The sequence below is a fragment of the Leuciscus leuciscus genome (genome assembly GCF_965113295.1).
Source record: "Leuciscus leuciscus genome assembly, chromosome: 9".
NCBI classification, from domain to species: Eukaryota; Metazoa; Chordata; class Actinopteri; order Cypriniformes; family Leuciscidae; genus Leuciscus; species Leuciscus leuciscus.
The window spans coordinates 20,910,381-20,926,762 of NC_138733.1; the positions used below are offsets into that span (position 1 = coordinate 20,910,381).

At 36.8% G+C, this 16,382-nt stretch overlaps 2 protein-coding genes across 4 annotated transcripts in view; both read left to right on the plus strand.

Moving 5' to 3' along the window:
• The first annotated feature begins 481 nt into the window (after positions 1-481).
• poldip2 (polymerase (DNA-directed), delta interacting protein 2) lies at positions 482-7,162 on the plus strand. Of its 3 annotated transcripts, XM_082180566.1 has the most exons (12): positions 482-558; positions 683-881; positions 1,595-1,676; positions 1,755-1,852; positions 1,949-2,045; positions 2,644-2,719; positions 3,321-3,428; positions 3,513-3,649; positions 5,765-5,791; positions 5,900-6,025; positions 6,117-6,196; positions 6,380-7,162. In XM_082180566.1, exons 2-12 carry the CDS (start codon positions 697-699, stop codon positions 6,492-6,494), a joined length of 1,131 nt encoding a protein of 376 aa, XP_082036692.1. In that variant the 5' UTR covers positions 482-558; positions 683-696; the 3' UTR covers positions 6,495-7,162. The 3 variants fall into 3 exon arrangements, with proteins under 3 accessions (XP_082036692.1, XP_082036693.1, XP_082036691.1); XM_082180567.1 differs by having other exon boundaries at positions 499-881; positions 1,601-1,676; XM_082180565.1 differs by having other exon boundaries at positions 500-881.
• Positions 7,163-7,956: 794 nt separating this feature from the next.
• lrrc75a (leucine rich repeat containing 75A) overlaps positions 7,957-16,382 on the plus strand; it is a 25,226-nt gene continuing 16,800 nt past the window's right edge. Inside the window, exons 1-4 of the mRNA XM_082179251.1 lie at positions 7,957-9,782; positions 12,943-13,068; positions 13,346-13,625; positions 14,967-14,994. Coding sequence (XP_082035377.1) covers positions 9,528-9,782; positions 12,943-13,068; positions 13,346-13,625; positions 14,967-14,994 — 689 coding nt within the window. The 5' untranslated portion in view covers positions 7,957-9,527. The remainder of the gene's footprint in view (positions 9,783-12,942; positions 13,069-13,345; positions 13,626-14,966; positions 14,995-16,382) is intronic.

Consider the following 16,382-nt stretch of genomic DNA (forward strand, 5'->3'; position numbering starts at 1 on the left):
TATTTTGTCGTTATATTAATCAACAACAAAAAACGTCAGGCGAGACGCATCCTCTTTTTTAAACTAATAATGAAATGAATTGCTAATTTATTTATGTTGTTTAATATTTGTATTGAATTTGTATGTCATTGTATTTGACAAAAGACAGAACAAATTCAACATACACTCATAACATTCGAATTTATAGATAAAGTCTTAATGGCCTTCTTGTTATCTGAATGAAGAAAACCGGTATATTAAAAAACAACAGTTTGGTTTTAATATATTTACATTTATGTATATGATATTTAGCGAAAATGAAAAGTACATTTATATAATAAGAAAAAGTGGGGTCATTAAATATAGTCAAATCTTTCTGAAATTTCCTTACATGAGTTCAATGCCAAAATAATAAATGAAAGAATCTTTCGGCAAAAAAATAAAAAAAAACGAATAAAAAATGATTACAAAAGGAACCGAAAAGACGTGTGACCTTTATGTATTATCGACGTCTTCCGGTCGCAATGCCTTATGGGAAATTGTGTGCTACTTTGTACTGTACAATATTGCAATAAAAGGGTAAAAACGTAATTAAATGTTATTTAACTTTTGCTTCTCAATATTCCCGATTTTCACGCGCTTAAAATGTGAGTTTTGGGTTTAACGTGAAAGATATAACCTGTGTCCGTATGTTCATGTGCAGATAGCTAAAGGAAGATGGCAGCGTGTGCAATACGTCGGGGCTTATTGTCCACCGCTAGTAAATATAACCAGCACAAATGCACTCACAGAATATTGAGTGCACTAGACTTCAGCAGCGGATTAGATCAGAAAAAACCCCAGCCATTGTGTTCAGCTTGCGGGTTGTCCAGTTTTCAACAGAAGAGGTTCATGTCATCACGGTAAGAGCTAACGTTAGTTAAGCGAACGAACGTCCTACCATGTCCTCCTGTTACATAACTTCGCAGAGTTGTAGTTTCAGCAAACTATTTTGACAGCAAATACCTTTAAAATGTATCTGTGAAAAACATTCATATTCATTAAGAATTTAATATCAGCTGTCACGTGTATAATATGAGCTGTTACTGTAGTTTGAATGATTCACATGCTTGTATACCTGTAAAACCACTTCCATATTGTTTCAGTGCTCAACTGCGGTTATGCAGTGCACTTTATTTTTTACCGAGTGTGTGGACAACCAAATTCTGGGTTGATTTACAGTACTTTTGAGTTGATCTTAAAATGCCATTGGTAAAGGACAGATACCAATACACTCAATTGAGGCCTAAAAGAGTGACATACTTCATGGCCTAAAAGAGTGACATACCTCAGCCTTGCTTTCAAGCCCCCCAAAGCCATTCCTGATTACATAAGTGATAGTCTGGGCCTGAGCCAGCAGACAGTAAACAATTTCTATTTCTGTTCATGTCCGTCTGTTTAGTGCACCATAAAACTTTCAGATTCAGTCTGGTCTGTGTCCAAATATTTCTCCATTTTTAATTTGTTGCACAATATTCAACCTTGCTGGGTGGGATGTTGAATTCAATTATGTCATTCATCTTCCTAGCTATGCAATGGTACAATCTACATTCTTTAATGATTGTTTCTTTGGTAGGAACAGGCCTGAGGGTAAAATACTGGAACCTGTAGGAATATTTGAAGCTCTGAAGCAGCATGGCAAATATGAAACGGGCCAGGTCAGTGATCATTTCTTTTGCGAAATCTCTTGATTCTGATTGCTCAGATGCAGTAATTTTATTTCTTAACATTCACAGCTTTTCCTGCACAGTGTTTTTGGGTATAGAGGAATCGTGTTATTCCCCTGGCACGCTCGTCTTTACGACAGAGATGTAAGTCCTGCTGTGGCTGACAGGTATGTAGTTGAGGATCTATTGGATTTATACCTGATTATATTCTTAAGTTTGGATTTCTGCTCAATGATCCTCCTGTTTGTCCTTTGCCTTTTCAGTAAGCCAGACTCTGTGGGCCATGGGTCTAAAGAGGTGAAGGGCAAAATGCATACGTACTACCAGGTCCTCATAGACACCAGAGACTGCCCTCACATAGTAAGTGGTATCAGAATACATATGTAAATAGTAAGTTGATGTAGTGTGGCCCTAATACATTTTTGGAGACTTTAAACCACACTTTAAAATCATCAAATGTATTTTTTAGATATTTGTTCTTTGCTGCATCGACTACTGTTAAAAAAGTTTGGAGTTGGTTCTGATTTAAAAAAAAAGTTTCTTATGCTCACCAATCTTATGCATTTATTTGATCAAAAATAGAATAATATTGTGAAATATTATTACAATTTAAAATAACTGATTTCTATTTATTGGATTTTAAAATGTAATTTATTCCTTTGATAGGAAAGCTGAATTTTCAGCATCATTACTCCAGTCTTCAGTGTCACATGATCCTTCAGAGATCATTCTAATCATTCAGTCAATGTTGAAAATGTTTTTACTGTCACTTTTAATACATTTTAATGCATACATGTTGAATAAAAGCATTATTGACTCCAAACTTTTGAACAGTAGTATACATGGAAGCATTTAATATTAAATAAGCAATGCATTCATGTTTGTCTTTGATGAATTCATGTTAGTGCAATAATGAGGTTATTTTCAACCTTTGCTACTTTGTTTTTGTCACTATTAGTCTCAGCGGTCTCAGACAGAAGCAGTCACATTTCTGGCAAATCATGATGATAGTAGAGCCCTGTATGCAATTCCAGGTAAACTTAAATATTCAACTATCCTTAAAAGTTAAGTTCGCCAATTTTCAACTAGCTTTGTATTGTCACAATGTCGGTAGTAACTGTAAATAAACAGTGTTTGTACTCTTTCTCCATGTTACCTGCACGGTTTATTTGTCAGCTAAAGTCTTTTGACTACTCAAGGTGCGTTCACGGCACACCATATCGTAATTACCGTAACAATTCTGACCTGTAAAAAGCCTTTACGTGCTTGTAAAATTTGTAATTGCAACATGTAAACCCGTAATTTTCGGAGAGTTACGACTTGTACCATGTACCACCTGACCACTGCAGATTTAAGGTGTGCAGTCCGATCGGTGTATGACATCAAAGTACCGTAAGAGCGATTCAAAAGCATACAGAGCTTTATTTACGTAATTATGACATGGCGTGAACGCTGCAGTACTTTGGCATTTTTGCCGAAAGGGGTGCTCGCAAGATTTACATAATTGTAAAAAAATAATGATGATGAAGTTCTTCCCTTTAAATTTAGGGGGCAGCATTTTTATGAATGTTCCATTATCTGCCTGTTATTTGTCTCATTCTTTCCATTTGTTCTGTGTCTGCTAATGTCATTCAGGTCTGGATTATGTGAGTCATGAAGACATCCTGCCTTACAACTCCACTGAGCAAGTCCCCATCCAGCATGAGCTGTTTGAACGCTTCCTCATGTTTAACCCCTCCAGAAGTAACTAGTCCTCTTTCAACAGTAATCAACTAATACTAGTTCTGATAAAAAAAAAAAAAGTTTCATTTCATATTGTTTATTTAGATCCTCCATTCACTGCGAGAGATACCCTACGGGCCTGGCAGGAGAAGAACCATCCCTGGCTGGAGCTCTCAGATGTGCACCGGGAAACCACAGAGAACATCCGTGTCACTGTTATCCCCTTCTACATGGGCATGAGGGTAAGAATGAAGGGTTATAATTCTCATTACAATTTCTCATTGCAGGTTACATCTTATTAAATGTATAGATTAAGACAGTGGTTCCCAACCTTTGTTTGTCTGAGACCCCCTTTTTCCCAAGAAAATATTTTAGGGCCCCCCTTCACATTTAATGATATTTTCACTCTTGTAAGCTTGCAGCAAGGATGACAAAATATGTTGTTTTCAAACAAACGGTATGTTTACTATAAACAGATATGTTTATGCACAAATAATAGCCTATAATATTGAAAATACAATAACAAAAACATTAGTAGGCCCTTTGTAATTTAAAAATGTAAGCCTAGGAGTAGCCTATAAATTTGCCCTATTTTAAATGCAATAACAAAAATATCAGTATTCACACTTGTGTGTAGGTAAAAAAAGAATGAATATAGGCTATTACTAAATGACTTCTGTCTGGGGCCTCAATACTTGCATGTTATTTGTGAGGCTTTATCAATGTGAGGCTTTATTTTTTAGGCTTTTGGCGCTATAGCGAGCGATAACAAACGTGCGTTTATTAACAGAATAATGCGTCTTTCGGAAGAACATTGTAGCCGGAACTACTTCTCTCTCTGTGTGCGTCTATGACGAGTCACGCAGGTACTGGGCTACTCCGCAGCGGCAGCGATCCGAACCAGTGTAAAATAGTCCCAATGTAATCACTTATTATAGGTGTACCATAGTGATTCAGGATAAGACAAAAACACGGTTTGGAAAATGGATTCATGATGAACTCGCTCATTATATAAATTTTGAACAGAAAAAAGTTAAGGACTTTTATTTAATACAAATTGCTCAAAACTTTTCAAAATATGACACGACCCCCCACAGAGCTCGCTGAGGCCCCCTTGTGGGCCGCGACCCCCCTGTTGGGAACCGATGGATTAAGATATATTATACACTACCGTTCATTTGGGGTTGGTAAGAAAGAAGCCTCTAATGCTCACCAAGTCTGCATTTATTAGTTCAGATATACAGAATACAGTAAAAATTGTATTATGTGAAATATTATTACAATAAAACAAATATTTAAATTTTGTATTTATTCTTGTGATAGGAAAGCTGAATTTTCAGCAGCCATTTCTCCCATTTCCAGTCTTCAGGCATTAAAAGGCAGTAAAATACTGATTTAGTGCTCAAGAAACATTTCTTATTATTAGCAGCTGCTTAATATTTTTGTGTAAACCATGATACATTATTTTACAATTCTTTGAGTAGAAAGTAAAAAAACATGTATGTTTATCTATGTATATATTAGAGATGCACTGATGTATCGGCCAGTAATCGCAGCCGATAAAAGAAATAATATTCACTATGGGCCATTGGCCGATTGTTTAAAAACAGCCGATGATCAAGCCCGATTGAATTTAGGGCAAGTTAACACGACAATAACGCATTAACAGTTAAAAAATAGCGACGTTAAAGCAGGCTCTATTTGACCCTGTGAATCACCTGTAATTCAAGCCAGGGTTGCCAGGTCTGCTGTTTTTCCCTACATCAAACATTATTTGTAGTGCGCCTCCCATCCAATAATCTCAAAGAGCTTTGTTCTTTGTTACTTGCGATAAGAAACAAAGTCTCTGCTTTCAAATTCTGTCCATTTTATCACAAAATTCAAACAATAAATGGCGTTTTAATACTCTTAAATGTGACGTGACAGATTGCTGTAGGGCCTCAGTTTAAGCGGCAGCGCGAGTCATCTCTTCCTCTTTAAGACAAGTTACAGCATGATAAAACATGTATTAATGTATAAAGAAGGTTTTTTGAAAGATATAACACAACTTACCGAAATGAATCATGTCTCATGTAATATCTCAATCACTGTTTCAACCGCGGAAAAGCATTATCCAATGTTTGCATTTCGTTAGCTATATAAAAAAAAAAAACAATAGAGAGGAGCTTATTTACTGTTAATAATATAACATCGGTGCATCTCTAGTTTGTATGTTGGTATATATGTGTAAATATATGCTTTTATTTATATATATATATGTATATATAAAATAGTGTGTGTGCATGCATTTTTCTTTGTGGTAGTGAAATGATTTTTCTTTGTGGTCTTGATTCAGATTTGTTTTTCTGTGTCCACAGGAAGCTCAAAACTCTCATGTGTATTGGGTAGGCCAAATTACCTAATTATGCTTTTTGTAATAACTCAATAAAAGGGTTATTTATGGAATGGCCATTGGTGACCTGTTAGAGATAATATGTTGATGTTTTCCTCAGTGGCGGTATTGTATCCGTCTGGAGAACCTGGGAAATGAGGTGGTTCAACTAAGGGAAAGACACTGGAGGATCTTCAGTCTCTCAGGGACTCTGGAAACAGTCCGTGGAAGAGGAGTGGTTGGCAAGGTGAGTTATTAGTCAGCAAAAGCACAAACCAGAATTAGATTATGGAAATATGATATGTTTTCTAAACGCAATCTGTCATTCATCTCACCAGGAGCCTGTTTTGTCTAGAGAACAGCCAGCGTTTCAGTACAGCAGTCATGTTTCACTTCAAGCACCCAGTGGACATATGTGGTGAGATTATCAATATTCTGTTACAGCCTCTACCAGTGCAAGCTTTACATTTTCTAAAATCATCTGTTAGATTGGATGGCTGAATGCTTGCATTTGAAGGCTTTCACATACGTTTGATCATGTGATCAGTTATTTTGCCTTCATTAATAAAGTGTGAATATCATGTTTTATTTTCTCGTTTAGGGGGACGTTCTGTTTTGAAAGGACAGATGGCTCACACTTTGACGTGCGCATTCCACCCTTTTCACTAGAAAGCAATAAGTATGACAAAGCTCCCCCTACTGGCTATCCCTTGTAATAAACCTGCACCTATAGACTACCATCACGGCTCAGCTCAGCATCCCTACAGGCTCTTCCCTTATCAGTGCTCCTTAAATATACAATGGTTTTAGCAAAGCATCCTTCAGTCTCTGACTGCAGCACTGGAAATGTGTAGCAACCACATATCTTAAAAGAAAAAAGGCAGAGCAAGATGAACTGAGGAGTTGATCTTATTAAATGGAATGGAGGGAATGATGCAAGTGCACCTCGAAAGGCCGTATTGAGATAATTTGATTGTGATTTATTTTTTCTTCTATTTATTTGGAATGGCTGTGTTCATCAATTGAATAAGCTTATTAGCGTTAACCCAGCGTATTGTCAATTTATATCTTAAGTTCAAACCCCTCTTATACCTAATTCCTTACTTATATTCTGATGAAGACTGTCAGTGTACATTGAATGCTTTCTCCAAATGCATATTGTCTAATTAATGACTTGATGCAAAGATTATTCTTAGGTCATGCCGAAGTCAGCCAGTGAAATGGGGTTTGACTCAGAAAGCCTAGTGGGATAAAACTGTATTAGAGATCATCATCTTGAAACCAACCTTTGATCATATGTTTGGTTTAGACTACTGGATGATGAACTGTTTTACTGGTTACTGTAAATATGTTTGTAAAAGCATAAATAAAATGACATTTCCAATTTCCTGTTTTTTATTAAAATTGATGTGGTTTCACAATAGCAGCTGACATTCTCAGAGAAGCTACTTAAAGGGATAGTGCACCCAAAAATGAAATTACTGTCATCATTTACTCACCCTTATGTTGTTCCAAACCTGTGGGCATTTCTTTGTTCTGTTGAACACAAAATATAATTTGAAGAATGAAGGTAACCAAAAAATTTCTGGTAGCCATTGACTTCCACAGTATTTTTTTTAAATACTATAGTAAATGACAGTATTTTCATGTTTGAGTGAACTATCTCTTTAAAAGAGGATCAATGAGGTAATGATGTCATCTCAATGACTTATCTTTAATAATCTATATCTGTCTTATATTTCTATGTGCAATATTTAGCTTAAATATTATTCCATGCTTCTTTTGTAAGTGTTTTATTTTCAATTCCAATTTTTCCTCCTAAGAACAAAAAAGTGCAGCAGATGATATGCCATGTGTTAAACACCAGATGTCAGCAAAGAAAGGCCAACTATGACCGCAGTGAACAAGTCAATGATATAAAATAACTTGAGGAGAATCTATGCCTACGCATATACGGAGATATGGGATTGCCCGAATGTGTGAATGGTTCTTTTTATATCCTTTAAAGTGCTGAAGTGCGTCTTAGTGCAGACATGGAGCAGTCCCAGTTGCGACCATATTCTCCACTTGGTTAACTGTACCATGGCAGTGGTACATTCTGGACTGTAGATTGAAAAACAAGTGGAGGATGTTGCAGACCGCTCCACCCCTCCCTCACAGCCTGTGTCGAGACCCAGCGCCTCTCCGCTCCATCTGAGGGATGAGAGACCGTTCAGTCGCTCTCCTCTGAACACACCCAGCCCTCAGACGGGACACACCTGGGGAGGGGAGGTCATATGACATCGAGACATAATTCGACACGGTACATTTCAGCAGTGAACAGTGACATTTCCGCGGGCTGCGTGGAAGGAAATACTGGGATGACTTGTGCGAGAGGAAAACAGTGACGGACGACGTAAATATTTACATGCCCTTGCTCACAGCACTTCTGCTCGCCGTCGACTAAATTCACACACAAACCTACATCTTGTGCGTATGAGAGAATGCGGAGGAACTGCGATGTTAACACGCTCAAACAGCGATTGAAATAAAAACACGAATCATCCTTCCGTAAGATCATGTTATAATTCTGTCGAACCGGGCTGAGAGAGTTTCTGGAGGTTTGTGGGACTACTCTTCTTTAATCTGCGGTCATGCTGAAGGCGTCATCAGATCTGTTCCCTACCTGAGGGACTCGAGGATTATTGGAGTTTTTGACAGAAGAGATCCACTATTAAGCTTTGACCTAATTGGACTGAATTACGAGTAGTTTGACTTGAAACGCGCAGTATTTTATATGTTTTGTCATCTTCTGAAATTCCAAATAATTTTGCGCGTGCGGACGGATGATTTCTAAAGAGTAAACAACTGACGTTGCACGAGTCAGCTGTGATGAATGATGTAAAAGTTGGATTTAATGCGCAGTAAACGACAGCACCATACCTTTAACGCAGTTTTGATTGGAAATTGGATGTGAAGTGTGCGAATTCTTCAATGACTTTCAGTGAGGTCAACTTTTTAAGGAATTTTCGAAGCGCAATCGGTTGTCTTGCGCAAATGGTCTTTTGGCGATCCTATAGCTCAGTTAACCTTCTTCAAGACGTTTTAAACTAAACAAAAGTATTTTGTGTTATATTTGTGATGTGTAAGTCTATGATAATGTGATAAATAACGACAGTACAGTGTTTTTTTTATGCACCGCCCGATACAAACATCGATCGAGCAGCTGTTGCTATGGTTACATTCGCAGGGGCGATTCTGTTAGCGAGAGTATATATTTAATGTAACTTTTGAATACTGTTCAAACGTATAAGTGCTGCTATGTAAAAAAAAATATATAAAAAAATACGTATTTTTAAGACCCCTAATTTCCTTTGTGGGGGTCCATGCCTTAATTGGGGGGGTCGTACATTCCCCAAAACACCTTCATAATTTGCACCCTGAATGAGCACTTTGTGAAAAGATTTGACTGAAATCCCATTCGATGCAAGTTTTTATAATTTTATTACCATATATTCTTATTGATCTTAATGTAAGTATTTTTTCTTTGTCAGGTGAGAGATGACAGGTTTGAGGTGAGAAGAAGGACTTTTAAAGCACTGTTCTCCAATAAACTTTATAGGAACGCTAAGGCTTATTTCTTATCTTCACTTGTTTCTTAAGAAATCTTACGTGCAATGTAAAGGACTTTAAATAGTTTAACGTGAATGCATTTTGAAAGTATGCCCAGTCTGGAAGCCCTTTTCCAGGTTGAGACTCTATAACCAAACATGGGAGCGAAGCAAACGAAGGCTGCGGGACAGGAGGCAGGGGCGAGCCCTCAGAGCACAGGATGGAAACGGACCCCCACAAAAGACCGAGGTGACATGCTCACCTCTTTAATGTTGAGGTCAGGAGACAAACTGAGAAGCAGCGGGACTCCTCCTCCCTACCAGCGGCGCATCGGAATGATACAAGACATGATGTTGATGGCAAAGCAGGGGAAACACGATGAGGCGACAGAGATGCTGAAGACTCTCCGGCAGGTACAAATATCAGTCCATGTTTCTTGTAGGTTAGGTTAAACTTAAACAGAGTGACGAAAGTTGTCAGACTTCTCTCACTGATGAGTTCTTGTCAAGTTTTATTTTTGGTGAATGTCTGCCAGCCATGTTAACCCATTATTGTACCTATCAACTCTCATTTGAAGTTCATGAGTTCATGAAGTTGAAGAGTTCCTGAAGTCAGTGTGGTGCAAATATTACAGTACAAAAGCAATATTGCACTCCATCTAAAAGCGTTTGTTCCTGTAAGGCTCTAGCGCACTAGTTTTTTTTTTTTTTTAAGCCCCCTGTGGTCGCAATAGTAATGTCCAAATGACTAGAAATCAGATCACAAATATAAGAGAGGAAGTAACAAAATTGTAATTACACACTGTAAGTATGTTCAGTCTTGAATCTATAAACATTTTACTTCTGCAGCTTTTTGTTTCCATATGTTGGACCACTGTGGGCCTCTCAGCTGGTAAACATAGGCCCCAAAGCATTTGCCACACTGGCCGGATCTGTAATCTGTCCTTGCACCCATGCAGAAACCACACTTTGCTTTACAGCAGAGAGCAATTGGGCCAAAATGTCAGTTCCGTAATGGGCTGGTGTTATTTTGTAAGTTGTTGAAAGACAAAACTGTGGAAGCTTGTTTCCGCCACGGAATAAAACAATTTAAAAGATAATTGCGACTTTTTATTTCACAATTCAGACAATTTTTCTCAGAATTGTGAGATATAAAGTCGCAATTGCGAGTTATAAAGTCAGAATTGTGAGATATAAACTCGCAATTGTGAGAAAAATAACTGTCTTTTTTTCTCAGAATTGTACTTTATAACTCGCAATTGCGCCTTTATATCTCACAATTGTGACTATATCTTGCAATTCTGACTTTATAACTCGCAATTGCAACTTTATATCTTTCAATTCTGACTTAATATCTCGCAATTCTGACTTGGTAACTCGCAATTCTGACTTTATAACTTGCAATTGCGACTTTATATCTTTCAATTCTGACTTAATATCTCGCAATTCTGACTTGGTTTCTCGCAATTCTGACTTGGTAACTCGCAATTCTGACTTAATATCTTTCAATTCTGACTTAATATCTCGCAATTCTGACTTGGTAACTCGCAATTCTGACTTTATAACTTGCAATTGCGACTTTATAACAAGCAATTCTAAGAAAAAAAGTCAGAATTGCGAGATGTAAATTCGCAATTGCGAGAAAAAAAAGTTAGCATTGTGAGATAAACAGTTAACAATTACCTTTTTTATTTTGTATTCTGTGGCGGAAACAAGCTTCCATACAAAACACACCATTGCTGTCACATTTGATAGAAATATGGAAATATCTTGAGATTCCCAACTCTTTAGATATTGCATCTCGCAGAATTCAGTGCTATTGAGACAGATGCCCATTTCACAGTCCTGTGAACCTGTGAGAACAGACACAGCACAAGCTGGCCGAAGAGTTACACTGCACTGCATAAATACCAACTGTTTGCTTTGGGTAGTGATTATGGAATGACAGATAGAAACTTTCTTTGTGTCAGTATAATAGTAAGATCAGGCCAGTGTAGATATGTGCTGCCAGAACTCCTGCCCCATTACTATTTTTTGATCCAGCATTCCTCAAGAATAAGGATCATCTTATGGACTAGAAGTTCATTTTAGCAGGTTCACTGAGCTGAGGATTTTCTGCATATGTGCAGCAGGGATCAAAGACCGAGCTAATGGGGTTTTCTAATCCTCCATAGTATTAAATGAACTGCTGGACAGTGACAAAGCAACAGGTGGCTTTGTAATACACTGTATTTTTTCAAAAGGTGTGAAAAAGAAGTACACTTTAGCATACTTTGACAAAGAGTATTTAGGTATATTATTTCAAAGTATATTAATTAGTACTAAGTTGAAACTGAACATAATGTTTTCAGGCACTTAATTGCATGTTATTTACAATGAAATGAAAATGTTTTTAGAACTTATTTAAATTTTAATATATTTAAAAATATATTAACTTATATTAACTTAAAATAATCATAATCAAGTACTTTACAGGTACTTTAGTATGTGAGTCAACACATCAGAATAAGCATGACAAAAGTTTATTAAAACGTAAACGTACTTTTAATTTGCAATTGTTACAAAGTGCACTTTTTTTTAGTGTACTTAAGAGTGTACTCTCTTTAAGTGCACTTAAGATATCTGCAAGTAAAACATTTTTAAAATATATTTTTAGTAAACATTCCATACTATTAAGCACACTTCTTTTTCACAAGGGAAAGCTTTTTATCACATATAAATGTGGTAGTTTTACTGGAATGTATTTGCTGTTGCATCCTGCAATGGGGGCTAAAGCACATAATGAGCAAGAAATAGAGTCAAAGGACAGCGTCTCTTGTCCAGTGGTTACCAAGTGCACCTTGTTGCCCGGAAACCATGAAAATGGATGGGCCTTTGATTAAATGGAAATCAATTCATCAAGATTCATCCCTCCATAGGGGGATGAAGATGATAAACCATGGCTTTTGCTCAGCATGCACAGTCTAGGTCCAAGTTTTTATTGACAGAGGTGGTCTAGTGTTAGAGTGCCTTTTCTCTTAACAAAAACTAACCTTCCCTGAACTCATTCACTTTGTCATACTAATTATTATTTGCTTCCATTCACGCCCACTTGTTTTCCGTTGATTATTTAGTTCTGGCTGTAGAGCCCTCACCCCCACACACATTTGCAATTTTTTTAATTGCTGACCCCCTGTCTGCCCTGTTGATTTACAGATTGCAAATGTTCAATTATGTAGATTAACTTTTCCTTCAGTTTGCCTTGTTTTGCAGAGTTAAAGGATTTTCCAGACTACAAAGTCTGTTCGCTTTCTAGGTCCACATTTTGATTTCAGGGATGTGAACAGGCAAACATGAACAAATTGACTCAGCTATTGTTTGTGTTTACAAAGCACAAATTGTGTATGGCCTTCAGGTGTATATAAATGTGACATGCACCTTTACATAGAATCCTTGAATCTACATGTGACAAATACTGCAAAGAAAAAGCTTCTTAGATGACATATTAGAGAATCAGAATTCAAAAATAAGCAGTCAGTCAGAGAATGTAATTCCCATTCGCTTGACCTCCCTGTATTGTGTCTCTTTTTTCCAGGATCTGGGAATGGAGTCAACCTCTCTGGACGATGTTCTCTACCGCTATGCCAGTTTCCGCAACCTGGTGGATCCCATTACCCATGACCTCATTATTAGCCTGGCCAAATACATTCACTGCCCAAAGGTATAGTGCGCAGATTCTGTGATTTTCTGTGACATTTTAAACCTAATCCCATTCACACCTAAACACAAACACACGGGCTTTACTATTTCTGCATGCTCTATTTCTGTGCATTTCTTGTATGTTGTGTTACATTCATATTTAATGAAGATTGCTTTAGAACACTGCCTGGAAGGCACAGCACATTGACGTGAAAAATGAAACGTACCATTCCAGTGCAGTGAGCATTAGGATAAAACCCAGTTGCTTAAGCATGTGTGAGTCTGTATGTGTGTGTGAGGGAGAAGCAGAGATGAAGAGAGCGGAGAGGGTAGAGGCAGAGGGAGGTGTACTTGCAGATGAGTCACACACAAAGACCAGTCAGCCCTCTTCCAAGACTACTGCTGCTGCTGCTGCTGCACGTAATGAAGCAAGTCAGGCACTATATCACACCACTAACACCCTGCTCAGCTCCTACAGAGAGCTGTACAAACACCTGACCACCACCAAAACAACACTGAGTGAGGATGCTGCCGATTGTTATCTTTTCACTAAGCTCATCATCCCTTCTCTAACCAGATGTAGTTGTGTGAGATTCATGAAATCTGTCATGAACATGTCCTGGTTTCATTTCACCCCAAAACCAAAAGAAAGAACTATGAAATAATATTTCGCTTAAAGAAAATGAAGCCTATTTTTAGGCTCATTAAGATTTTTTGCTTTATTTTGACGTTATTTTTGTCTATTAAGCATACTCCCTCCTGCAGTGCTAATGATCACAGTGCAAAAAAATAAAAAATAAATTGTTTATATATATAGGTCTCAGTTAAACTTGATCAAAAGTGACAGTAAAGGCATTTATAATGTTACAAAATATTTCTATTTCAAATAAATGCTGTTCTTTTTATCTATTCATGAAAGAATAATGGGAAAAGGTATCAGGATTCCACAAAAAAATATTATGCAGCACAACGTTTTCAGCATTGATAATAATAAAAAATGTTTCTTGAGCAACAAATCAGCATATTAGAATGATTTCTGAAGGATCATGTGATGCATTCAACGTTGTCATTACAGGAATGAATTACATTTTAAAATATATTCAAATGGAAATCAAATATTTTAAATTGTAATAATATTTCACAATGTTACTGTTTTACTATTATTGATCTAATAATAAATTAAGCATAAGAGACTTTGCCGACCCCAAACATATAAGTATATATTTATGTACAAATATGTAAAAAAAATGAAATATGAACTAGGCATCCATGGATCCATCCATTCTCCAAACTGGGAGGGCTGGAGACTATTCCAGTATCTCAGGTCCCATGCGGTGGAAAAACCCTGGACAGATGGCTATGCTAAAAAATGGTATCCAGCCTCAGAAACATGCATATGCAATAACTTTTTAACCAAGCAGACATAATGAAATGTTCACTAACAGTGGAGAGTTCGCACAAGTGTGTAAGGTGTCTAAGTGATGTCATTGTAAAAAGCAATGGAGGGAGACAAAGTAGAGACGAGTTCAGTGATGTGACGAAAGGAAAGCTGGGCTGTCTGTTACACTCTCAGAGCTGTCAGAGCAAGCTGGGTGTATGATTACACCGCCTGGGGACCCAGTGTCTGTCTGCAGGGGGATGCGCACCAGAGCTGACCAGCCATGTGACACTGTTAATCTCACCGTCAGCAGCAACTAGGCTTTACCAACAAATAGGGTGTGTTTTCTGTTTTCTAGACATCTTAACATCCACAGGCATAGTTCTATCTCTGATCCACTGCAGAGGTCAAGACCTGGTGCAGCGGAGAGACGTGATGGCGGGATTGATTTACATATTGATGTTTCCAGTACGGATACAGACACCTGAGCACAGACAATGTGCCCTTGATGAAATACTATGTTACTGTTATCTTGGATTCAGGGCACAAACAAATCTCATTTGGCCCAGGGTAAGACCTATGGCAATTTAGTCCCGGCCCTCTGAGTTTTCGCAACCACTCTACATGTAGAGATATTTTTGTAGGTTAGGTTCCTAGGTTGAGCCTAGAGTTAATGCATGAAAATATAGATAATTGGTAATCTAGTCAGGTATGAGCAGTGCTCTCTCATTCCCTGCAGTGCACTGAACCTGATTATTACCTGAAGCAAATCAGTGTTATTACAGTGATAAACCTCTGTACATTTCAGTTGTGATTAACATGACAAGACAAAATGACTGTTAGAATGGACATTGAAAAAATAAAAACTCCTATCCAAGGTTTCATCTTTGCAGTTCCTCATAATATGAAATGTGTTCCAATATCATTGCCAGTGTTATTTTAGTATTATTTATATACTATTAAAGTTTTTATTAATATTGTGATTTGGCTTTTTATTTTATTTTATATTTTTTACATTTCTATTTAGCGTTAATTTCTTTAGTTTTAGTCATTTTAATGATTCAACTTTTCAACATTTTAGTTAGTTGCCAATCTTTATTTTATTTATTCCGGCTATATTTCAATTAACAAAATCATTTGCAATAGTTTTAACAAAAACAACACTGATCGCAGCATAATGGTTCAGATTTAATTATGGAAGCATCATATATCGATTCCATATTTTTTACTTTTTTTTATTTTTTATTAATTCATTGCTGTATCAGTTGTTATTGGATATTTAATTGTGTAATTCACTTTTTACATATAAATGAACTTTTACTGTCATCTAAAGCTCACTTAAACTTAAATTGAAACTTTAAATGTATCTAATTAATTTACACAATTAAATGTAATCTTTGGTCAATTTCAAAATGAATATCCATTTTTCATACTCTACATTATAAAGTTGTGAAGCCTATTTTCATTTGTAGCATTTAAAGAAAGGGATTTTGATTTGTAATATTTATCAGCTACCTATTGTTTATCATCTAGAATAATTAAATAATAATATCTATCAGCTACCTATTGGTTATCATCCAGAATAATTAAATAATAATTAAATAATTCAGTTTAATTATTGACAACCCTGCAAGAGTATGCAGTGCTTTTCTTTTTCGGTAACTTATGTTTTAAGCATTGGCAGAAATTGTTTCTGCCTAGAGGAGTGTGCTAGTTACTTGAGGTGGTGTGTCTGCAAATTGTATTGCTTTAGGCAGTGATGAATATGAGTAAAAATAATAAAGCTTTCCAGAGATGGCTGTACAATACATCAATATGCCACTAATATATTACTTGCTAATGCATTTCACCATGGACACCAAATCCCACACATACACATTCACAGAACCTCAGATGACCTAATGATATAGTCAGAATGAGTTTGTGATATATCGGTCAGTCCATTTGCTTTGCTCCAT